At 42.3% G+C, this 26307-nt stretch overlaps 1 protein-coding gene across 2 annotated transcripts in view; it reads left to right on the plus strand.

Moving 5' to 3' along the window:
* The window catches only part of MAMDC2 (MAM domain containing 2), a 105671-nt gene extending 88212 nt beyond the window's left edge, over positions 1–17459 (plus strand). Inside the window, exons 10-14 of one of the 2 annotated variants that reach the window (XM_060237445.1) lie at positions 1721–1814; positions 3920–4072; positions 10995–11254; positions 16133–16217; positions 16321–17459. In XM_060237445.1, the coding sequence (XP_060093428.1) occupies positions 1721–1814; positions 3920–4072; positions 10995–11254; positions 16133–16217; positions 16321–16385 (657 nt within the window). In that variant the 3' untranslated portion in view covers positions 16386–17459. Of the gene's footprint in view, positions 1–1720; positions 1815–3919; positions 4073–10994; positions 11255–16132; positions 16218–16320 lie in introns of those variants that run through there. The other variant, XM_060237446.1, reaches the window with a different exon arrangement.
* The last annotated feature ends 8848 nt before the right edge of the window (positions 17460–26307 follow it).

Here is a 26307-nt window from a genome sequence, read left to right on the forward strand (position 1 = left end):
CTCTGGGTAGTGAAGGCTGGGGTATGAATCCAACCTCCTCCTCCTCTTCTTCCTCCTACTCTTCCTGTACCGTCAGCCTACCAGTTAAGATCTGCCTTTCAACCCCTCCTCTCTGTGCACCCTTCAGCAGTAAGGAGAGAAATAACAAGTAACAGCTCAGTGGTGGTACCTCATCTTTCAAATGTTCTTTTCCTTAAAACTTGCTTGGAATGCCCACCTTACTTTCTTTTAGGTGACAGGGCAAAACATTTCTTCTTTTTAACCAGGGGTTTTTGTCCTTTTAGCTGTTTAATGGTTGCTCTGAACCTGAGATTTGCTATATTGACTGCTCCATTTTTATGCTGCTTTTATGCCCTGGCATTTTTCAATTGACTGGTTTGGTTGTTATTGTTAGTTGTCAGCTGCCTTAAGCAGGTTTTGTAAAAAAGGCATACAAATTCTCTAAATAAATAAATATTATGAAAATATTCTTTGCATTTGCCAAAACCTTATGGTAACTGTGCATCAGGTTTTTTTATTTCAAGATTTCCATTACTTTGTTTATAGTAACTTGTTTCCTGCTTTGTTCATACTGGGCTTTTGCATTAGCAACTGTTTCTTTAGTATTAAATTTATCTTTGACTAACCATCCCTATGCAAGTTTGTGCCCTATCATAGTGATTTAATGAAAATAAATATTCATTTCTATATGATAGAAAGTGCCATCAAGTCACAGCTGACTTATAGTGATCCCGTTTTTAAAGGGAAGAGAAGTTCAGAGATGGTTTGTCATTGCCTGTCTCTGCATCATGACCCTGGTATTCCTTGGAGTTTTCTCATCCAAATACTAGTCAAGGCTGACCCTGCTTAGCTTCCAAGATCTAACAAGATTGGGCTAGCCAGGTCATATTAATCTCTATAAAAGCTCACAGTATGTGAATAATTATAACGTCTATGTTTTCTTTTAGCTTTTGAAAGGATGACAGTATTCTTATGGTAACTCCTTCACAAGTGAACCTAGTAGCTGATGGAATAATTTCTTTATTGCTGTCCAGTTTATTTACTCATCCATGCATACTCACACTCCTCTGCACCAGAACTAGTTAGGAACTTACTAAATATTTTTTTCATCAGAAATAATGTACATTGGGATTGTAGAGAAGGTAGGTAACAATAGTTGCACCCTGCTTGAACTCTCTGTGCCAATGCTCCAGTAGCTTTGTCGGACAAAAAAAGGAACGCAAAGTAAGCACAGCAAGTAATTAGTGAGGCTTATAAAGATAACTGAAGGGGGGGAACAATGTTGCTGTCACACTGGTCGAAAGAAAACTGTGTGAGAAGGCTCTCACTTCACCCTTTAAGGAATAAGTTGAGTGGCCTCAGCATTAGCTTCTGGGCTTAAGCTCCAGGACTTTCTCCTGTTCTCTATGTAGATGGGAAGCCTCTGTGAGTACATGTGTGGCCACAATGAAGGAGGATGGTTCACATGCAATAATCTAATAGTAATAGTAAAATGCTGCACCGAATTGCATGAAAGCACAGAATGACAAAAGGACAACCAGCACCCAATGAATTTTCTGTTTTAATTCTTTTATTATTGCAAGAGAGTCGAAGAGAACAATTATTCCATGCTTATTCAAAAAAGTATTAAATACAGTGTGTAGAAAATAAGTGTTTAAGAGCTGTCAAACAAAGACTTTAAAAACTAAGATGATTGGCATATGTTTTCTTTAAATGTCAGGTGGTATTTGTAAGCTGGTGCAAAAGCTTTTGGGACTGTGGACTGGTGGCATTGGATGATGTATCAGTAGGTGTCGGAAGCTGCCACAGTACTGGTAAGATAAATTTTTAATACTGGTGGACAATTAGTAATATAATCATAGAATCATAGTGTTGGAAGGGACCTCCAGGGTCATCAAGTCCAACCCCCTGCACAATGCAGGGAATTCACAAATACCACCCCCCCTATTCACTGAATCAGCATTGCTGTCAGATGGCCATTTAGCCTCTTTTTGGAAACCTCCAAAGAAGGAGAGCCCACCACTTCCTGAAGAAGCCTCTTCCACTGAGGAATTGCTCTGACTATTAGGAAGTTCTTCCCACTGTTTAGCTGAAATCTCTTTTAATTCAATTTCAACCTGTTGGTTATGGTCCAACCTTCTGGGGCAACAGAAAACAACTCCACATCATCTTCTAGATGACAGCCCTTCAAATACTTGAAGATTGTGATCATATAAATGGTCATCTTCTCTCCAGGCTAAACATATCCAGCACCTTCAGCCTTTTCTCATAGGACTTTTTCTCCAGACCCCTAACAATCTTAGTTGCCCAAATGGCATGGAGATTATTAGCATCACCTGGTATATAATATCCCTTCAAGCCTCTATTAAGGGGACAGGAGTTGACTTCTGGAGGTCTAGGTTTTTAGCACTGTAAGGAAACCCAGAACTCAGCCTATTCATCCCCTCTGTTTTATAAACATCTTAAGTGATTTTTCAACTAAATATTCTTAGAGTGACTTACTCAGACTGAATCAGTATCAATTGCCATTACTACTGTCAGCAGACTCAAGTGAAATGGCTGCCTATCCACATCCTTACAATCTTTGCTGGTACTTACCTTGGTCATGTTGCCTTCTATATTCATAGGTACATTTGCATGAAAAAGTTCTGTTCCTTTTAACAGAGGCTTAATGTATGGAAATGGGTAGCTGAAGCTTTCCATGCCATGGAAGCACTTCTGTAAAGGGAACAGTATAGTCTATTCCACTGTTCATTGTTATGTATACTCATGCTCTTATGCCACTGTATCTCTATTTTAATCATTCAATTTTCTGCATATATTTATCATATAATAATGTCATGCTTTTTTGCATTATTTCAAATGTTTTACATATGAACATATGAAGCTGCCTTATACTGAATCAGACCCTTGGTCCATCAAAGTCAGTATTGTCTTCTCAGACTGGCAGCAGCTCTCCAGGGTCTCAAGTTGAGGTTTTTCACACCTATTTGCCTGGACCCTTTTTTGGAGATGCCACGGATTGAACCTGGGACCTTCTGCTTCCCAAGCAGATGCTCTACCACTGAGCCACCGTCCCTCCCCCACAGGATTTAAATCCAAGTCATATTGTATTCTTGAACTATTTTAATGAATTGTTTGAGTTTCAGCAAGTGATCAAGTAAACAACATCACCTGGTAAATAACATGTCATTAAGCTTCTGATAAAGGTACAGGAATTTTTTCTCCATACTGCTGCCAGTCTTACTCAGAGGGCATTAATGTGTCATGGAACTTTTCTAAATATGGCTTCTGTAGCAGGGAGATGGAGTGCTTTCATTTAACACATCAGATTCCCAAATGTCACTCTTAAAATGAGCTGAATCCATTCAGATCTTCCCTCTTCATGTCTGCACTACAGAACAGAGATGTATTAGTTTAGTATGTATTAGATGCTATTTGGATGCTGACTTCTCCTAAACTTTTATTTTAGCATTGAAACTCCAAATTGCAAGTGGGAAAAATGCCTGTGCAACAGCATCATTAATAGTCGTGTTATGATTCTCATCTCTAATCATACCAAGGCAAATGTGACATCTTTGAGTAATATCTATAAATTTATATGAGAACGAACATCAGGTGTATTTTGTGAATTGAAGCTTAACACTGTTATTTTGAGGGAGTCTTCGAGGGTTCACCTTGTATATCCTGATTTTGTGGGAAGGCACCATAAAAATGTTTTAAATAAATATGGCATCACTGCTAAATGGAAGTGACCAGAAAAGACATCAAATAGACACATTCAGATTCCTGGCTCCTTAAAATATGTGCAGATTATAGTACACCCCTAGTTTATATTTACACATTATGTTCTTATGTAACTATATAATTCAGTTTTAGATATAAGTGCAACTTTAACTCTGCAAATTCTTTGTTGTAGACTTATCACCTGCTTTTCCTAGAGAATGCACTTTTGAAAGAGATGAGTGTGCATTTACTCAGCAAAAGAAAAACCGGGGCAGTTGGCACAGGCGAAGAGGTCAGACTCCTACATCTTACACTGGACCAAAAGGAGACCACACTACTGGGGTAGGTAAGTTAAAATTCATACTGTAAATTTTCACACAAGACAGCTATGACTAAAATATGGAGACTCAGTCTAGAGAAGCGGTGAAAAGGAGAATAGTCCTGAAGGCAGGATGTTAACTCAAATGACTGGGAGTCTCTTGCTTTGATTCTTTCTGATATACTTTTTCCTTCCCTCTTACAAGACATTCACCAGTGGTTAAAAATCACAGTTGCTTATACTATAAAAGGGCCTTGAATAATTAAAGCAAGAAAAACTTGCATTTTCCCAGTTAAATGAATATTATATCTAATCTCGCTTTATGATGGTGAATCACCTTGTGTCTTGAAAATATGAGTTTATGGAATTTGATCATGGTTCCATTTCCCTCTTGATCTCCTCCAATAAACCAACCCTGGACAAGGTTAGGAAAAGTTTATTAATACAGGAATATGTGTTTTTGGATGAAGAGAATGATCTAAATAGAACATTCTAATTAGAAATAAATAGAGTGTGAGAGGTCAAATCTCCGTAGATTCAGTTAAAACACAAGTGTCAGTGAATGTTAGGCACAGGAAGAAGCACCAGTAAATCTTCAGTATAATTGTTCAGGTAGCAGAGACTTAGGAAACTGATTCAGTGGTCTGAGATTTAATAAATTCTAAAACTATGAACATATTTGTGGCAGAAGTCATGGTAATGGCTGCTTTTAAGGTTAGGCAGAGAGTTGAAGCTGAACATCAGGAATATGGCTAATGATCAGAGTACATATGTTTTGCAGTAGTCTCTGGTGAATCAAGGCAGATCCTATAACTTAACTGTAGAAAACATTCAATTAGTAGCATTTATTGACCATCGCTCCTGCAGCAGCTTTAAGCAGATAAAACATAACCACAAGAACCCATGCAAGGATTCTTCTGGGCAGATCTCTCTTTGATGGTGTATACAGCTGTCGTACTACTATTGATAAAACAAAACCCATAGATTCTAAGAAGGAACCCACAGTCCCAACCAAGACAGTGGCTGGAAAATAAGTGTCAGGAATTGGATATGTATGCCCCGGGATGTCAAAGCTACAACCTGTGGGCCAGAACTGGTGTGCCCAGGGCTTTAATCTATCCTGTGAGTGGGGCTCTCTTCTCTGTCCCCTGCCCATACTGACACTTCTGAGCTCAAGCTGCTACTGAATGCAGGGAGTAGAGGGTGGGGCTGCTGATCTTCCCAGCTTGTTCAGCCTTTGAGTGTGTTCCTCTATGTTTCCCAGCTGCCACTCCCAGCCTCCATTGTCCTCCTCACAGTTATTTATTTATTTATTGCATTTATATCCCGCCCTCCCCGCCGAAGCAGGCTCAGGGCGGCTAACAACAACATTAAATCCACAATAAAACAATAAAACCATACAATAAAAACAATTACAGTAAGATCAATTAAAATTAACAATTGTACTTTAAATATTGAACAATTTTTTAAAAACAGTTTTGGTGCTAAGTTTCATACCCTGATGTTAAGCAGCTCTGTACTTTAGTTGAAGACCAGACGAAAAAGTTTTGTTTTACAAGCCTTGCGGAATTGGGCAAGGTCCCGCAAGGCTCTAACATCATCAGGGAGTTGGTTCCACCATTGGGGGGCCGCAATAGAGAAGGCTCGTTCTCTGGTAGCCTTCAGTCTCGCCTCTCTCGGCCCGGGGATTTCTAATAGGTTTTGTGATCCAGATTTCAGCACCCTCTGGGGAATATATGGGGAGAGACGGTCCCTAAGGTAGACAGGACCTCGGCCATATAGGGCTTTAAAGGTAATAACCAGCACCTTGTAGCGAATCCTGAATACTATTGGCAGCCAATGCAGTCTCCACAGCCCCTGCTGCACATGATCCCGAATAGAGAGACCCAGTAACAGCCTGGCTGCAGCATTCTGCACCAGCTGCAGCTTCCAGTTTCGAGACATGGGCAGCCCCATGTAGAGGGCATTACAGTAGTCTAGTCTCGAGGTGACCGTAGCATGAATCACTGTTGCTAAGTCGCTGTGCTCTAGGAAGGGTGCCAGCTGTCGTGCCCACCTAAGATGGAAAAAGGCGGATCTCACAGTGGCTGCTATCTGGGCCTCCATAGCCAATGTGGGCTCCAGTAGCACCCCCAAGTTCTTGACTTTAGGTGCCACTATCAGTGGCGCCCCATCAAAGGCTGGTAAAGGGATTTCCCTTCCCAGGCCACCACGGCTCAGACAAAGGACTTCTGTCTTTGTTGGGTTCAGCTTCAGATGACTCAGCCTGAGCCACCCCGCCACAGCTTGTAATGCCGGGGCCAGTTTTTCTGGGGCGGAGGCAGGCCATCCATCCATCAGCAGATAAAGCTGAGTGTCATCTGCATACTGATGGCAACCCAGCCTGAATCTCCTGACAATCTGGGCAAGGGAGCGCATGTAGATATTAAACAACATCGGGGAAAGCACTGCCCCCTGAGGCACCCCACAATTAAACGAATGCCTCTGGGACGATCGTCCCCCAATCGCCACCCTTTGTCCCCAATCACAGAGAAAGGAGGAAAACCATTGTAAGGCTAACCTCTAAATCCCTGCATCGGCGAGGCGGTGGACCAGCAACTGATGGTCGACCATGTTGAACACCGCCAACAGGTCCAACAACAACAGCACTGCTGACCCGCCTCGATCCAGTTGTCGCTGGAGATCATCTACTAAGATGACCAGCACCGTCTCCGTCCCATGGCCCGGGCAAAAGCCGGACTGGTGTGGATCTAGGACGGAAGTATCCTCCATGAAGCTCTGCAACTGTAACACTACTGCCCTCTCGATAATTTTACCCAAAAAGGGTAAATTTGAGACAGGCCAATAAAGCACAAATTCGGCCGGGTCTAATGTTGGTTTTTTCAAGAGGGGATGGACTATCACCTCTTTAAGAGGTGTTGGAAAAAGCCCATCTGAGAAGGACCTATTTACGATATCCCATACAGGATATTGAAGCTCCATCTGGCAAGCTTTAATCAGCCAAGATGGGCAAGGGTCCAAATCGCATGTTGTTGGGCGTACAGTTGCGAGGATTCTGTCTTCTTCCTCCAAGCTGAGTGTTGCAAAACTGTCTAAAGCCGACCCTGAAAACAGGCACGGAGCCTCGAGTTCACTTACTGTTTCAATTGTGGCAAGGAGGTCACGGTGGAGCAACGAGACTTTATCCGTGAAGAATGTTGCAAAAGCCTCACAGCCTATTTCCAATTCCCTATAGTTTGGTCTGCTTTGTGGCAGAGTTGTAAGAGTTGTTTAGTATCCGAATGATACTAAATAATTGTGCTGGGTGTGAATTCACGGATGCAATCTGGGCCGCAAACTAAATTTTCTTTGTGGCCTTGACTGCCATCTCATAGGATCTCATATACTCTCTATAAGATGCTCTGGTTGCTTCGTCGTGAGTCCGCCGCGATCGCCTCTCTAGTCGTCTGAGCCTCCGTTTCATCGATTGCAAATCTGCATTATACCACGGCGCCATCTTTTCACGGGGGCGCAGAGGATGCCGAAGAGCGATCTCATCAATGGCCATGGTGAGCCGATTTTGCAATAGCTCAACCATGTCATTGAGCAAGTCGCCAGGAGGCCAAGGATCCCTCAATTCCCTCTGGAACCGTAGTGGGTCCATTACGTTCCTTGGGCGAGCTAAAATACGTTCATCGCCTAGACAAGTTTGGGGTGCCACATCCATGTAGGCCTTTAGGGGATAGTGGTCCGACCATGGCACCGCATCATGAGTAATTTGGGTCACTGTAACCCCTGGCGCAAAGATCAAACCAGCATGTGCCCGGCCAGGTGAGTGGGTGTGGCTACAAATTGAGAGAGTCCTAGCGTAGCCATGGATGTCACTAGGTCTATTGACCGATTGGAGTGCGCATCGTTGGCATGGACGTTGAAATCACCCAGGATTAAAAGCCTTGGTGTTCCAATGCCCAGCCTGTCGCGGCCTCCATCAGGGACAGTAAGGCACTGGCTGGTGTGCTAGGTGACAGGTACACCAGCCAGATCGCCAACCCCTCTCCCACATCCCACTTCCATGCTGTCGATCTCTGGCGCCGGTAACGCCCTGAAGGAGTAAGCCCCCTGTATGAATAATGCCACTCCTCCCCCCCTGCCCACTAGTCCGTGACTGGTGAAAGACTGAGTATCCTGGGGGGGCTACTTGGGAGAGAGCTACCATCTCCCCTTTGCGTACCCAGGTCTCGGTCACGCATGCCAGGTCCATATCCTGTTCACACAGGAAGTCCCGAAAAATCACGGTCTTATTATTTATGGACCTGGCATTGGGACACAGACTAGAAGGGGGCCAAGCACCCACATGTCTCCGCCGCTTTTCATTGCATTTCTGTCTGTTCCCACCATCATATCGTCCCCTCCCCAGGAGTACTGAAATCCCCAGGCTGGTCATCCCCCTACTGGTCTCCACAATCACCTCCAACCAGTATTAGATAACCTGTAGTGGTCCTATGCTAGTTCTGTCTCTGTCACCACTGCCCTTGCTAACTAAGAGCCCCTCCCCCAATCACTTTATCAACCCTGCCAATTTAACCTCCCCTAAATGGCCGATTAATACTAAACCCTTAATCTAGTCCCTCAATCAATCAGCTAATAATAATCCCTTAAACTAGTTAAGTTCTAAACCCTCTTTACTCCAATTCATACTCCTAACTCAATCAGCCAGTAAATCAATTTCCTAATAACTAATTAATTCAGTATTAATAATTAAACCCACATTTAATTCTCCCAGATTAATACATCTCCCAATTTCATTCATCCCACATCAATCAACCACTAATAAATTAGGTTCCATTAAATTTAGCAGCTAAACCATAATTAATTAATTAATTAATAGCACTTTATCAGCAATAGGAAATAGTGTAAAATAGTGATGGGAATAAAGTGCATTATAGTTAAAGTGCTACAGTATATGCTTGCGTGCGTGCAGTCTCGGCAAGAGCACACGCCACCCCTCCAAGTCAAGCCCCGTCCAAGCCAACCTTGTCCAAGCTGGAAAGCAAGCCCCGGGGTGGCTACAGGCTCGAAGATGATTCCTCGTCAACTGAAGAGGGGGGGAAGGGGGATTGACCACCGCAAGCTCTTCCTGACCACCGCAAGCTCTTCACCATCAGAGTCTGAGGCGTGCCAAGCTGTGACTCAGCCAAGCTGGGGGAGCAAGCAGGGTTGGCTGCAGGATTGAAGATGATTCCTCATCAGCTGAAAAGGGGGGAAGGGGGGATTGAAAGCTTGCAATGCTCAGCCATTTCATGTTTTTCCCCTGGGTCCTAGGCTCAGAACATTTATATGTTTTGATTATATTTTAGTTGCTGCTGTGATCCGTGTGCTGCTTCTTGATGTTTCATTTTTAAAAACTGCATTTTAAAAAATTCCTATAATTCCATTTTAGGCAGGTATCTTTTAAGGAGGGGGGGGTTGGGACAAACCACAGTTAAAATATAGAGTTCTACAAACCCCTAGTCTACTCAAAATGGGAGTGGCTCTCCCAGTTCTTTGGGGGGGGAGGTTTAAATGATGGTTTGAGATAATAATTTTAGTTGTCCTCTTTAGCATTTGTTCTGCTATTATTCCATTGGAGCCCCACATTAGAAGGGTGTGTGTGTTAAAAATTATATTTATATGCAAATCACCAGGTAAGTCACCATCACACTTTGGTGACTCTTTGACTACATGTTTGGCTTTTTGGTTGTTTTACTCTGAGCATTTTTGCCAGTAGTTCATACAACATACTACATTCTAGTTGCAAGTATCATGGCTACATAATGAAGACTTTATTAATGCTGTAATAAAAAGCTGAAGAGAGAGGTGATTCCTAAATGACCTAAATCAGAACCTGAATTTGACTTCAGGTACATTCTGAGGTCAACTTCACATAGTTTTATAATAATGTATTCAAAGTAGTCATTCAGCCTTGGACCAGTTTCTATCAACATACATCCATGTATCAGATGGAAGTCAAAGAATCAAATTCTCATATAATGTAGTTCACCTTGTCTTTAATTATTAATGTTTAAATGAAAAAAAAAACCCACCTTTGGTGCAGTTCTTAGTTAGGAAATAATTTCCTCAAGATTAGAATAATTACTATCACAGCAAACTTTACTACATGATTTTGGTCAAGTTATTAGACGTTTGATTCTACATAAAGTTTAAGTGAAGGAAAATATCATAATAGAATCATTCATAGGAAGCAATCAACTAGGAGAGGGAGATAGGTCACAAAGAGAGGTCACAAAGAGCTGTGCCTAGGGAAATGGAAGGACAAAGGCATTACAGTTTTCCCAAACAAGTGATGGGTGAGGACATGTAGTGTGTCAATCTGTAAGAAAATAGATAATAGAAGTATAATTTACGAATTAAAATGAGAAGTTGATTTCCTTGGTACAACTATTTTATGTATGTACTCAGAATATGATGTCTAGCAGACAAAATAGTTTGTCAGATTAGGATATTCAATAACCTTGTCTTTAATGTTTTAAAAAGCAAGTTTCTGACCTCTTGTATTTGAAAACTTCAGTTTATAACAAGAATTCTTGGTTAAGCATGTTTGCATACATTATTTTTTCATAATTTACACTTTGGGGAAAAGGATAATTTGGGTATCTTGGAGTAAGACCATAAATACCTCTGATCAGAAAGTGCATAGGAAAATTAATAATTTATATGTAACAGTTAATGGATTAAGAGATTTCTCCCCACATTATTTAGAAACTTTATCATATTTGTGTTTAATGCATTACATAACCATTAAAAGTAATAATTTTTAACAGCAGTATGTAAGCATTAATAATAATGAACATAACCACAGGATCTTTTAAGTTGACTATCAGCAATATAATCCATTGGCTGAAAAACAAAACACATATGCTTCTAATTGCAAAGATGATCAAGGGTGAACCCCTTTACTTTTTTTTTAAAGGGTACTACATGTACATTGAGGCATCTAACATGGTCTATGGACAGAAAGCATGGCTTATATCAAGGCTTCTACGAGGCACCTCTAGGCTCCAGTGCCTTATATTTTTTTATCATATGTATGGAGCTGGAACAGGGATATTAAATGTTTATGTAAAGAAACATGGTGAAAAGGATGAGACCCTCCTCTGGAGAAGGCAAGGAGAACAAAGCGTCACTTGGCTAAGAGGCCTCATAGAATATACATGTGACACGTATCACCAGGTAAGTCACCATCACACTGATGAATCCCATTACAAGAAATATCTGCTACTGCTAAAGAAAAAAGTCAACTCACTTCAAACTCTAGTGCATTTATTTATGCTGCACGGTTGAATTTGAGGCTGAAACAAGTTAATAAAAGGTTGTCCTTTGGTAAAGGAAGAGGCTTTGACTCACCTCTCTGATTCTAGTCTAAATGAGATAATAATTCTGTTATTTATATTCAAAATGCAGAGGTGTGTTATGTGTCCTTCAGTGGGTGGGACCCATTATTGTGTGCTTACATTCGATACCCTGTGAACTATTTTTTCTGTGGAGATTTAGGTAGTTATAGATGAACAGGCATTAGCTGATAATAATAAGCTCTTAAACTGGAAGGATGCAAATTTGCTTTGTGTGTATATTTTTAAACTAGGAATAAGGAAGAAAAATACAATGGGTTCTAGAAAGAGGCTCTTGGCAAGTGTCCCCCAACCCTTGCTGTCTTCACACCCATTCAAATGAAGGCATTCATTCTCCCCACCACCACCTCAAGGGAAGCTGATCTCTGCCAATTGAAGAGCAGTTGTAATTCTGAGCGATTTCCAGCCCTCATCTGGAGATTGGCAACAGTGGTTCTTCAGGAGGAAATGACTGGTTTGGAGGGTGGAGTGTATGGCATTGGACCTGACTGAGGTCCCACCCCTCCTCAAACCCCACCCTCTCCAGGCTCTACTCCTTAAATCTTGAAGAATTTCCTAACGTGGAGTTGGCAACCCTATCTCCTTCCCTTTATCTGCCCCTCTGGCTTCAGCTCTCCATCCTTGCATCCTCTACCTAGGAACAGGACAGTGGGGGGGGGGGGGGAGGAACCAAAGTAGCTTACATAATTCTTCTCTCCCCCATTTGATTTGTACAACAACCGTGTGAGGTAGGTTAGGCTGAAAGTCTGTGCCTGGTCTAAAATCATCCAGTCAGCTTCCACAGAAAGAACCTGGGTCTGGAAGACCCCGCTCTATGCCCTCCTCAGAATCCATGACAAAATCCAGGAATTGTCCACCAACCTGGAATTGGCAGTCCTAGTCAGGACTGGCCTCAATGAGTTCTCCCTCAGAGGCTCTCAGTGACCAACACACTTTCTCTGATAAAGTTGATGGTGTTAACTATAGGACTTCTGTTATGTATGTGGACTCAAGTGAAGACTTTGGGTGTGCCTGCCAGGTCATTGGAGCCATGCGGACTGAGCTGGGGGACTTGGGAACAAAGGGCTGCAGGATCCAAATCTCTGCAGCCCTAGACCAATCACAAGTCCCCACTGGTTTGAATGACCCAATGATGTGCTAGCGTGGGAATCCAGAGATATATATAAGTTGGGCCGGTAGGCCCCCATCCCCAGTCTTGTAATGTAGCCCTATCCTATATCATGTATATTAAAGAGCTTGGTCGTTTTCGCACTCACCTTCCGCCGGCGCGACCCCCCTCTTCACCGCGCAGGATCTGCGCGGATTTCGCACTAAACGCTGTGGAGCAGCCAGAAAAGCCGGAAGCTTCAGGCGCAAAAGCCGCTCAAACTGAAACCGCCAAAAAGCAGTTTGGCATTTGCACGGCTTTTGCGACGGGAGCGTCTGGCTTTTCTGGCTGCTCCGCAGCGTTTAGTGCGAAATCCGCGCAGATCCTGAGCGGTGAAGAGGGGGGTCGCGCTGGCGGAAGGTGAGTGCGAAAACGACCCTTGTGATCACTCATTGAGCAACTCCTCCATGCATAGAACCCACTATATTATAACTTCAATCTCTCTCTCTCTTTTGCTTTCCCTCCCTATCTCTCTCTTTGTATGTGGTCTGCTGCTATGGGACACTATTTTTTCCATTGTCTCTGGCTGTTTTCCTTCTAGAGGAGGAGAAGGAGGAGTCCTCAGCTAATTGAAGGAAGGCTTTCTCTGGCTTTTTCCATCCTCCTTCCTCCCTCAGTCAATTGAGGGAATGGTTTCTTTCTCTCCTCTGCAAAGCGAGGCTCAATCCTTGTCTGTCCTGGGGCTCGAGGGTGGGGATTGCTCTCCACTGAAATTGAGTGACAGGCAGCTCAGCCAGTGGTTGGAGGCAGTTTTTTGTTTGCTCTCCATTGAGATAGAGTGATAGGCAGCTCAGCCAATGGGAGATTAGGTGAATCCGTGACCAGTCTGTCTGGAGAATTATGTTATATGATCATGATGATGTATCCTGCCACAATGAAATTTTGGCAGTGAAGTTGTTAGCTGCTTGAATTTACAAGGAAGAAGATAGCTCCTAGGAAGCACAGCAAAACAAATCAACCCCACTCTGGAAGCACATATTTTAACTTTGCCTGATAGCCTATTGATAAACGTAAATATTCCACAAGTGACCAAAAAGACAATGAGGTGAGAGCATGCCTGAAAAAAACAACAACCCTACTGATTCAAGAATAGTGACAATCAGGTTGAGTTCTGAACCCCGCCCCCAGGCATTAACCTTGTCAACTTTCCTAAAACATGAGGCAGGTGCCATGTTGGGAAATAGTGGTTAGAAGAGCCACAGGTGGCATGTCACAGAGCTACCTGTGGCTCCCAGGCCATGAAGCAAATATTGCTGGCACAGAAAAAGAAATATGGAGCAACATATTAGGGTCGAGTTTGATTTGAGAAATCTATCAGTTTGTATCTGATCTGCTTGCTGGATGGGGTTGGCCCTGTTCCCAGCAGCAAAAAAGCAGGTGGCTCATTACAAAGAGCATGGCCTGCTGTGACTTGTAGTTGCACTCTAACCTTGGCAGTGGAAAGGTACTACACTTGTTCATGCCGTACCTGTGAAGTGCACTTTCTCAGTAGATCACTGTTGCCTGAGAAATCTACTTAGGCACATTTATGTGATCAGTGACAGTGGGGGGTTGTGGTTGGCAGATGGTTTCCATGTAGCACAGAGGAAGATTCTAGGTACCCCATCCGTTGCAAAACAAGAGTTCAATTTGAAGGCTACTTTTAAAAGAAGGAAGCATTTATCATTTAATGTGTAGCCTAATAAAGAGTTCTGTAGAACCTGAAAGCTTGAGGGAATGGTTTCTTTCTCTCCTCGGCAAAGCAGTGGCTCAATCCTTGTCTGTCCTGGGGCTTTTCCTTCACTCCAGAAACAGGTCCAGCAGTGGAAGTTAGACCACCCTACATGCTCAGAGGTGCTCTAATAAATTAAAAGCTTTTTGTGATCCTTAGAATAAACACCACTGGCCTATACCAGGTACCATATTCTGCACTAATTGGTGGTAGCCAAGTCAATAGGCACAAACACAGGCCCATCATTAAGCAAGGTGAAGCAAGATTAAGTAATTGGTTCTAGAACAGAGATTAATTTTAAGGAATAATGCTTTCTGCTGTCTCTGCTCATGGCTGATCTTATTTGTTTTCTCCCTAGCAGCAGTGATGGAATGGAATAATAGACTGGCACACAAACTACTTAAGGAATCACTGTACACTCACAGTGTAGTTTAAATCCTTTTACGGTGAAATCCTAAGCACAATCATGCTATTCCAAGCCCTTTGAAGCTAGAGGGCTTAGAAGGGTACAACTCTGTTTAGGATTGCATACACCACTATTTATTTGTTCCTGAGGTAAGCCCTATATGGTAGGCATAGGTGGAGAAAGGATGCATATGGAGCATCATCTTAAACAACATGAAGATGTTGTCTTCCGCAAGTGACTGTTTAGGTATTTCTTACTAGGTTCCACAGTCTCTGCCAACTATAAACATAATGCATTACATTCTGAAATTTAAACAGAAAGACTTTTCTCTAGATCATAAAGTTTTCAAAGTTATTGGAGTTATCCAATATTTGAAGGACTGTAAATGGGTTATCAAATTTTAGTTTGGAATACAAAAGGCATAGTTGGTGGATCTCTCTCAGAAAAGAATTTTTATCATCATTAAGAATTCTTTACTGTACAAAAGAAGTGCAGATTTATACCCCGCCCTTCTCCCTGAATCAGAGACTCAAAATGGCTTACAAACTCCTATATCTTCTCTCCCCACAACAGACACTCTGTGAGGTGGGTGGGGCTGAGAGGGCTCTCACAGAAGCTGCCCTTTCAAGGGCAGCTCTGTGATAGCTATGGCTAACCCAAGGCCATTCCAGCAGGTGCAGGTGGAGGAGTGGGGAATCAAACCCAGTTCTCTCAGATAAAGAGTCTGCACACTTAACCACTACGCCAAACTGGCTCTATAGATCAATCTGATCAGACTAGATATGTAGATGATAATTTTATTAAGGTATCTCTTGGCTAAACCTAAAGAGAATGTTTATGTTCTGAGTGTAGTGATCATACAGGTGAGTTGTATGCGGGCTACTGCTGTATCCAACCCAAATGCAAAAGTTGCATGGAGACTACCACAGATCCCAAGCAAGTTGTGTGGCATCAAGTAGTAGCATTGCACTTGAGTGAGTTAGGCAAACTGCATGTCAGCTAGTAGTATAGTACTTGCTGCTAGGCCTGGCCCTGTTGAGTCCAAGAAAGGAGTGAGAGGAGCAAAGGTGAAATGGTAGATGAAAATAGCCACAAAAAGAGCCCTTCTCTTTGCCTTTTACAGACAGAAACCAAAGCTTGAAGTCTGGCACTACAATTGTAGTTGCCTAGCAACCTCCACAAGTGCTCAGAGGCCATTTGCTACTTAACACTATAGGTGCTGCTTCTATTTATTATTTTTTTTAGTCCATTGTGTTTTTTAATTTCAGATTTTTCATCGAACCTGATTGTTTCCTCAGCTTTGTAGAAAGATCTGTCTTGTCTGTTCATAGTTCCTGTCTCTGGATATAAGTATCCACAGATGGAGCCATGTTAATAATTCAATATATTGCTAACATTAATGTATCTCGAACTTTCTACTTGGACTTTTTCACAGATTATATTTGAGGCAGTTCGTGGTGTGTCAATAAAAAGTGACACTGCTATTGATGACATCAGGTTTCAGTCAGGACCTTGTAAAGGTAATCTTTATTTGTTCATAGTTCTCTTATCTATAATATTTATTAATTTATACTGCAAAGAAATAAACAGTTGCTTTGCTTATTATTCCCCCACCCCCCTCAGAAATGGGAGAAACAACAATGCAATCTTCTGGATACTCTGCTGATTTTAATGAAATTGAATATTGAGCTCTATGGAAGTGGGAGAACACTGCATGCCTAATTTCAGTGGAAACTGCACAGACCCTTCCTCATTTATTAAAGAAAGAAAAGAAATACTGGACTATTTTGCTTAGGGCCCAAAGGCATGGGGAGAATTCGGCAAGGACTCAATATTGGACTTTCCTGTAAAGTTACTGACTCAGGGCTTCCTTCATGTTGTTTTTATTGAATTTTATTTTGCATGTGACATTGGTTATGATAAAAGACTATTAATTTTGCACGACTGTGTAATAATAGAAATAGATGTTTGGGGGGGGGTAAATATTTTTGGCCACATAGTAACAAAACAAAATGGACACAATCTTTCATTGTGTTAACTAAATCTGCATTCAGTGAATGTCTTTTTTTTTGGCAAATAATAGGTTTTATAAGAATTATAGGATTTTGATATAAGAAAATAGCATTGAACACTAAGAAAAAGAGGGGCTGCCAATGAAGAAAGGGATATTTTGATTCCTTAATAAAGGCTGACTGTGTAGAAAAAAGCAGTTGGAGCTTTTTATGGCATGGAGGTAAATAACAGCCCATCAAGCCTCTATTAAGGGGCCAGGACATTTCTTTTTCATGCTGTTGGCAACTCTACCGATAACTTGCAGGCTGAATGCTATTGTTTTACTTGCTGTTTGGGAAGACAGACCTGACCTCTTTAGTATTAAAGAATTCTCTTAACAAAATAAGTACCCAGCATAGTCATTTCTTGCCAAAGAGTTAACATGATGATTTTGTCATTCCTGTGACAGCAGATGAACCGCTGTAAATGTTCTAATATAATTTCAATACAATAATATTGACATGCATAAGTTACAAAAAACTCAGTTTGGCATACAGTTTTTTATCAGTGGGTGGATTCACTTGCACACAGTGGTCTCATATCATACTCAGACACAGATTATTTAATTTCCAGTCGTACATTTGATTTTCAAACATTTATAGTCATGTATGTGTTGTGTGCATTTTATATATATATGTGTGCAAATTTTTAATATAACATGTGTGATATGCTGTTCTATAATTATCTAATAAAATGCAACTTTAAATAACTTCTCTGGCTCCACTTTAAAGTTACCTGGAATATCTGTCCCCTTGGAAAGAAAGAGCTTTGCAATTATCATGCATACCATGGCAATTCAAACACTGCTGTGTGCTTTATGAAGGCCTGTCTTTAGAAAAATGGAAACTGCACCATGTCCAGAATGCATCAGCTATTTGCTTATGCAACACCTATTGCACTGAAGGCTTCATACTTGTGTCTAAAAATTCACTGGCTTCCAATTAGTTTTTGAGGGCACCTCAAAAGTGTTGGAGCTGATTTTTAAAATGCTTTATACCAGGGGTGGCCAATGGTAGCTCTCCAGATGTTTATTGCATACAACGCCCATCAGCCCCAGCCATTGGCCATGCTGGCTGGGGCTGATGGGAGTTGTAGGCGCTACCTACAACTCCCATCAGAGCTACCGTTGGCCACCCGCTACCATCAGAGCTGGAGAGCTACCGTTGGCCACCTGCTTTATACTCCCAAGCCCACAGATAAACATTGGTTGTTTTCCGGACTGTGTGGCCGTGGTCTTGGCATTGTGAGACTCCAGTTTTCTGGGTTACACCTCTGAGGATGCCAGTCATGGTTGCTGGAGAAACATCAGGTCTCACAATGCCAAGAGCATGGCCATACAGCCCGAAAATCTACAACTACCAATGGACTCCAGTCGTGAAAGCCTTCGACAACATAAATGAAACACTTTGTACACCCATAGAGCCATATGCAAGCGGTAAGATTATCACTGATGGCCTTACCCCCACTCCAGTATTTACATTTTATTTGTGGGTTCCAAGGATAGGACAGCGCTAAGCAGAAATAGACAAAGTTATAGAAACTTCATTGTGCTAAACACATTATAAAGGCACGATCACCGCATTGTAAGTTAGATCTTGCTTCAGATTTCTTCAGACTAACACATATATAAAATAAAACTGAGTACAAAAAACTTTATCCAGTAGCACTAAGGGTCCCCGTTTGAGCACCAGAGGGGAATGATACCGTTCAATTCTAGTCCATCCAAACAGAATATCAAATCCACTATTAGAAATGAAACAACCAACAGGCAGAGACTGGGGGAGAGGGCTTTATGTAAAGGTGCCCAGACTTTAGAATACTCTTCACAGAGAAGTCCACCTTTTTTAAATGGCATGTGAAACAATCCAAGCAAGACTTTGAAAAAGTAGGAGGATAAATCGCCTTAGAAGCAGTTTTATTCTTGGTTCCCTGAATTTTAATTTAATATTTTATTTGTGATTTTATGTATTTATATTGTTTGGACCAGATTTATGTCCTGCCTTTCCCCCTTTGACTCAAGACAGTTTACAAATCCAGCTTTAAAACATACAAGGTAGAAGAAAACCCCCAATAACTACCCAATGCCTGTATCCGACACTTTGTTAAAAGCGTAACAAATAAAACAGCCTTTAAGTGCTCCCTAAGTTTTCAGAAATGGTACCCTCTCCCCTCCTCAGACAGCTTCTTTGACAGGACCATGATAAAAAAAATATGTATACTAGGTAAGCTACCTTAAGTAGGGAAACAGTCTGTAGGTGGCAGTCTGGTACAGGTCAGCAGTCTTTCATTTATTCCAGGTCTCCCTGCCTGACCTGTTTCTAAATGGATTCAGGTGGATAGTCATGTGGCACCTTTAGGTTTGAGTCCAGTGGCACCTTTAAAACCAACAAAGTTTTATTTGAGGTATAAGCCATGAAGTAAAGGAGTTTGAAGTGGTGGTTAAACTGGTCATAACTGGAGAGCCAGTTTGGTGTAGTGGTTAAGTGCGTGGACTCTTATTCCAATATCTTCTTCTTCTGAAGAAGAATATAGTTAGGACTTGGGGACTTATATGGGAAGATAGCTCTCTCTCTCTCTCTCTGTCCTAGATAGGGATAACAACCTAGGGCGGGGGGGGGAGTCTGTGCCCTTAACAGAGTTAGCCCGGATGTTATGTACCAGGTGATGCTGTTGGCAGCCATAGAGACAACATACAATGTATACCATACTAAATTATAGTCAAGGGTAGGGGTGGCCAAGCTTGCTTAACATAAGAACCGCATAGTATAAATGTCAGAGAACTGCAAAACATGAACATCAGATGTTTGAGAGCCACAAGATGGAAGGAAGGCAGTAAGCCCTTAAGCTTAACTCCCCCTCACTGGCAGTCTTTAAGCAGTAGTTGGACAAACACTTGTCAGGGATGCTCTAGGCCAGTGATGGCGAACTTTTTAGAGACCGAGTGCCCACACTGCAACCCCAAACCCACTTATTTGTCGCAAAGGGCCAACATGGCAATTTAACCTGAATACTGGGGTTTTAGTTTACAAAAAACAACTCTTAGTGAAATTAACAAACTGAAAGAACATTTGGTCTAGATAGCATTTGCTTAGGAAACCAACAAAATAGTAACATGTCAGAATGAGAGAATGATGGTGAGAGTGTCATATGGCAGGGGTGGCCAGCGGTAGCTCTCCAGATGTTTTTTGCCTACAACTTCCATCAGCCCCAGCCAGCATGGCCAATGGCTGGTGATGGGAGTTGTAGGCAAAAAACATCTAGAGGGCTGCCGTTGGCCACCACTGTCATAAGGCAATAAATGGAGGCTGTTCATTGCTCTATTGCTTGCAGGTATGGGTTAAACTGAAAACATGCCTTTCCCAGAGCTGTTCCTGTCCACCTAATTTACTTTTGAACATGTAACATACATTATAAACATCATTCTAGTTTGCCATTAGGAAAAAAGAATACATTAAAATATAGTGTGTTTAGTAGGAGCTGGTGGATAGGGTGTCCAAATCAGATCTGGGAGGTCTTGATTCATATGCCCACTCTGCCCTGGCAGCTTGCTTAGAAACCTTGGACCAGTAATATACTCTGAGCTAACCAGCCTCATAGGTTCATTGTGAGGATAAAAGAGAAAGGGAGAGTGTGTCAAACCACTTCAATGTTCTTTTGAGGGAGGAAGGCAGGGGATACATGATGTTAGTTAATAAATTAAGTTGATGAAAGGAGTCCACTGATTTACATGGCTAAATCCGAGTCCGGCAGCACCATAGAGAACAAGATTTTTGAGAGTCAACTTTTATCTACTCAAGGGAGCTCTAATGCTGGAAAGCTTGTGCCCCCTCCCCCAAATCTTGTTGGTCTCTAAGGTGCTCCTGGGCTCAAATCTAGTTGTTCTACTATGGACCAGCAAGGCTACCCTTGGAAACTTCAGGGATACTCTAAATTGTATTAACTAGAAAGTCTGATGTTAGAAAGGAGGGCCAGTTTGGTGTAGAGGTTAAATGTGTGGACTCTTATCTGGGAGAACCGAGTTTGATTCTCCATTCCTCTACTGCTGGAATGGCCTTGGGTCAGCCATAGCTATCACAGAACTGTCCTTGAAAGGGCAGCTTCTGGGAGAGCTTCTCTCAGCCCCACTACCTCACAGGGTGTCTGTTGTGGGGGAGGAAGATAAAGGAGATTGTGAGCTGCTCTGAGACCCTGAGATTCAGAGTGAAGGGCGGGATATAAATCCAATATCTTCTTTCTTTAAACTAAAACTGCAATCCTGTGCATGTATAGAGAGTAGGTGCCACAGTGCTCACTGTAGATTACTTCCATGGAGAGCAAGCCCAATGAGGAAAAGCTAAGGGACTTGGGGATATTCAGTCTGGAGAAGAGGAGGTTGAGAAGTGAGACATGATTGCTCTTTTGAAGTATTAGAAGGGCTGCCACTTAGAGGAGGGCAGGGAGCTGTTCCTGCTGGCAGAAGAGGAGAGGACTGGCATAGGAAAAACTTTCTAACAGTAAGAGTTGTTCAACAGTGCAATCGACCCCCTGATTGGCAGTCTTTAAGCAGTGGCTGGACAAACACTTGTCAGGGATGCTCTGGAAAACCAGAACAACAGTGCAACAGTTCAAAAGCAGCTTATCAACAATTTGCCTTATAGTCCCTGTAGCTTGAAAGAGCTCTGTTCAGATACTGCTATCAAAAGCATCGTATTTGAAAGCAAGGAAGCCTGCAATTCCTCCCATTTGACTCCTAAAACAGGCGATCCCGGCCGCTGTTTCTGCCAGATTAGTGGGATCCAACATTTCCTGTAATAAACCCACATCCCTTCAAAAAAAACATGCTTGATTCAAGGTCCTGATCTCTCCTCCCCCCCCATCCCCATACACCCATGCTCTCTCCTTCCCTTCTGCTTGGACTGTGCCACAACAGTTTTGAAATATGAAATGCATGAAAACATGAAGCTGCCTTATGCTCATCTCTCTAGCGCAGGGTGGCCAAACTGTGGCTTGGGAGCCACATGTGGCCCTTTCACACACATCGTGTGGCTCTTGAAGCCCCCACCAGAGAACGCATTTGTCTCTCTTTAAACCACTTTTTCAAGCCAAGCCAGCCAGTGGCTTGGAGAATGCATTTAAATTTGAAGTTGCTTTCTTTCCACCTCTCTCTCCCCCTCCCCACTGATTTCCTTCCTTCCTTCCTTCTCTCAGACATCTGACGTTCATGTCTGGTGGCTCTCACACATATGATATTTATTCTATGTGGCTCTTACGTTAAGCAAGTTTGGCCACCTCTGCCCTAGTGGGTCCTATCTAGCCCCCTCCCTAAAACTTCAGAAACACCTGCAAGGAATTTTCCTCTTTGTGTTATGCTTGGGGGCTGCGTTGTGGTTGCACCCACCCACCCATGTCAGAATTCCAAAGGTGCCCACGAGCTCAAAAAGGTTGGAGTGCCCTGTTGTGTCTCTGAAGGAGGCCCAGTTAGGGTTGCCAGGTTTGGGTTGGGAAATACCTGGATATTTGGGGGAAGGAGCCTGAGTTTGGGGAGGAGCTTCAATGAGATATGACTCCAGAGCCTTGTGTGCAGGGGGTGGCAGCGAGGGAACGCGCGTGCCCACAGAGAGGGCTCCCAAGTGCCGCCTCTGGCACCCGTGCCATAGGTTCGCCACCACTGCTCTAGGCTGAACCTGCATTGACCAGGGTTTGGACTAAATGACCTGTATAGCCCCTTCCAACTCAGAGATTCTATGACTTTGGATTCTGTCGCTGCCTTTTGTACTATTATTTTCTCTCCAATTTATTTATTCTGCAGCAACAATTTAAAAACCTGCACTTTTCTGAATCAGGGTGGGGATATCCCTTGTAACATGTGGGATGTTGCAAACCCCCCCAATATTGCTGGGTCACCAGGCTTCCACCTGGGGTACCAGCCTCACTTAGGTTCACTGGGCTGGATGGGATCTGGCTAAAACCAAGTCTTTGGTAGGAGGAGAAGAAGACATAAGCCTGCACAAATTCTATTTTATTGAACCTTAAGCTGAATAACAGAGAAGCTCAGAACTTTTGCCAGAAAGGCAGTGTACACAATTTCCCAAAAAAGGAAGAGATATCTCTGACTGTCAAACAGAGTGTCTTTAAATTGACTAGTCTGATTGACAGTGGTGTATAACAGAACCTTGACACTCTTCATATATTTTTGCAAGGTAATAAAAGAAATATATCAAATGTCCCATGGGAGGTGGCATCCAAAGTTTTTTTAAAATTACGCAATTGATCTATCGCAGCTGTGTAGCAGTGTCCAGCAAGCACCTTCCATTTACATCCCAGTGGTTCAGGTTTTGTGCATTTTAGCATTAGTTCCTTAGATGAAAGGGAACAGAAAGGAATGCAGGCAAAGGGGGAAAAACAATGTTGAAACTGACTAGACCTTTTCTGGAACTGACAAGTAGCTGCGACCCTATTTTCCATATTGCTGAGCTCTAGGGGATTCTCTGCTGTGTTAATGGCCAATATGAATAATGGGAGTAACACAATCTCATAATATTGGAGAACATGTTGAGTGTACAGAATGCATGGTAGAACCCACTGACATTAGCATTGCAAGCTGTGATCACTGGCAATGTGTGTGTCTGTGTGTGCAGCTGTGCAAAGTTGGCTGCAACTCCACTATGTTTTGCACAGGGCTGCAAGTCATACGGGAGAGGAGTTCTCTGGCAGAAGTTTTTTAACCATTGGAATAGATCCATGAGTTTGAACTCTGCTATTAATATTTTCTCTCCCCCTATCAAAATCTTTCCCCTGCCCTACAGAGAGAATGACACTGCAGCTCTACAATTCCCTTGGAAGATCATCTCTCTATGGCTGGAGGTCTGGCCTCCTCCCACCACTGACTTTTATTGTATGAAATATACAAAAGAGAAGGGAATGATGACCAACCAATTTGGAATTAAATGGAACAAACAGGTCTTAGCAGCATTTGGAGTCTCTGTTCTCCCTCATAGAGAATGTAGGGAAGGGGGGAGTTAATAAGCCCACAAGTAAGCTGTTAGTAATGAGAAGAATCACCTGGAGCCAAATACAGCATCCTGCTGATCTGGAGTTAGCATCCCCCAGTGGCAGGGTGGTAATGAGGGAGGAGGCTTGATATAGAATTTGAAGTATAATTAAGGGGGAAAACCTCTTACATGTTACAGTAATGTTGCCTTTAACTCTTGATCTTCTTTTTACCCTCCTGATGCCTATCCCTGCCCTTCCCCTTGGATTCATCACCATCTTTTTTCAAGTTTGCAAACAGAGATCTGAGTAAAATGCCCGACTTATCAGGGGTACCTTGGAGCTTCTTCCATTCCATTTCTGAAGCAGAACTAAGGATGGCCTATTATGCACAGGTATTTCACCACCATAAGTACAATCTGCACAGGACAGGCTTTAAAAAACTGCAAAGATCACAACCAGTGTGCAGGATCAAATTAGAGAATCACAAAGAGAAAACCACTCAAATTCGCAAGGAAGTTAGCATTACTATGCAGCTGTGCTGGGCAGCGGTAAAAATACCTCCCTCTTAATTTTTTCTATTGAGCTACCATTTTAATGTTAGGCTTCCAGAGAATGCCAAAATGATCTTCCCCCAAACTTTGTTCACTAAAGCATTAAGACGCTATCATTTGCCTCCTCTTCAATCCACCTTTCAAGTAAATACCAACAGGGAACTAACCTCATACAGCTCCTTTTAAACTCAACCCCTCATTTTAATTTTTTTAATGCAATGATTTAGACTAGCAATAGTCTCATGCTGCTTGTAAATTTAAAAAAAAAAAAACAAGGGGAAAATTGAGCTTGTACATCAATGAAGGGAGTAGGATGGCACAAGGTGCAGAGTGGGAGTAATAACCTCAGTCTGTGGGTGGTGGAGTGACCTTTGAGGGATGGGACGAGGGGGGGGGGAATCAGTATGCTTTTGAATTACCTTCAGCTTGGAAGCAAAGCAAAGGAAAAACCAGCACAAAAGCCCTCTCAGAAATCCTGGAGAAACAGTGACCAGAAAGTGAACTGAGTGTTGGTGGGAGGCAAGTCAATGCAGAACAAAAAAAGAAAAAAAAAAAGACATGGATGGTGAAATCAAGGCAAAACACTCTTGCATAATAGGCTAAAGACTGACAAATTATTTCTATAGAACCTTTCTGTATACAAAGTACTTTTGTTTGTGTTCAAAAGTGCCACTTAGTGTGCTTCTTGGTCAAGAAACATGAACTTTACATCCAATTTTTAGAAACAAAAAATCTTTGTAATATTTCTTTGCCACTTTCCCCTTACACTAACTATATCAATATTTCCTGATTTGTTTCCTAATAAATTAATTTCAAATCCATTTATATATCTCACTGTAAGCATATTTAATAGGGTTCCCAACTTCGGGTTAAGAAAGAGGTGGAGATTTGAAGGTGGGGGTGGAGCTTGGGAGAGTGGGGTTTGGGGAGGGTATAATGACATGCAGTCTACCTTTGAAAGCAGCCATTTTCTCCAGGAGAGGTAGAATAAATGTATTAAACAAGTAATAAATAAGTGATGTATGTAGTCTGCAGATCAGTTGTAATTCTGGCAGAGTTCCAGCTCCCACCTGGAGGTTGTCAACCCTAAATTGTATCTTTAAATAATTTTTCCAAAATGAATTATAGAATATACCGTCAAGATTGGATCTCTTCTGTAATGAGGATGTTATGTGCCATGATGTGCCGAAACACCCTATCATTAACAGCATTGCTCAGGTCTTGCAAACTGAGGGTTGCGGCTTCCTTTACTGAATCAATCCATCTCGTGTTGGGTCTCCTTCCTAATTTTCCTGCTGCTTTCAACTTTGCCTAGCATTTACTGTCTTTTTCAGAGAGTCCCCGGTTAAAGTCATTTTAGCTTCTAGGGAGAATTCATGCTTGTAATTCTGTAATATTAGAATATTATAGCGACATCTGGTGGAGACACAAGGAATACCCTCCCCTAGTTTAATACAAGGACTACAATAATTGTATGAACACATGAAACGGCCTAATCAGGTCGGCGGTCCATTCTGCATGTCCTAGAATGCCATGTTCAAGTAAACCGAATTCCACATATGATACATTTATTATGCACTGCACGCAAGAAACTGTAGTTCCCAATTTTATGCGAAGGGGAAACACCTGTAAGGTTAACTGGCAAGAAAGGGATTAAACATCCCTCTCATTTACTTGCTTGACTAACATTTGCTTAGCCAGTAGCAGAAGACGAACCTATGGATTACTTTTTCACAACCAATCCATTATTGAGGAACGTATCAATTTAATATGAAGACCCTCATCAGTTATTGGCCATTCCAATTGTCACAAAACCTGTCGTAACACAAGGGCCCGCCTATTTTAATTTCTCATCCAACAGAAAACTGAAGTTTCCCGTCTCTATGACCTCTGTAACCAATAGAATTCGACTTCTATTTAATCATTCCGCCTATCCGCTTAGTCTTTCTCTTTCATCCAACGAACTGCTGACTGCCCCCGAAGTAACCCAATAGCCAATGAGCTATACACAAGATTCACGTCACACTTCAGAAGC

Source organism: Heteronotia binoei, chromosome 4 (assembly GCF_032191835.1).
Source record: "Heteronotia binoei isolate CCM8104 ecotype False Entrance Well chromosome 4, APGP_CSIRO_Hbin_v1, whole genome shotgun sequence".
Lineage (NCBI taxonomy): Eukaryota > Metazoa > Chordata > Lepidosauria > Squamata > Gekkonidae > Heteronotia > Heteronotia binoei.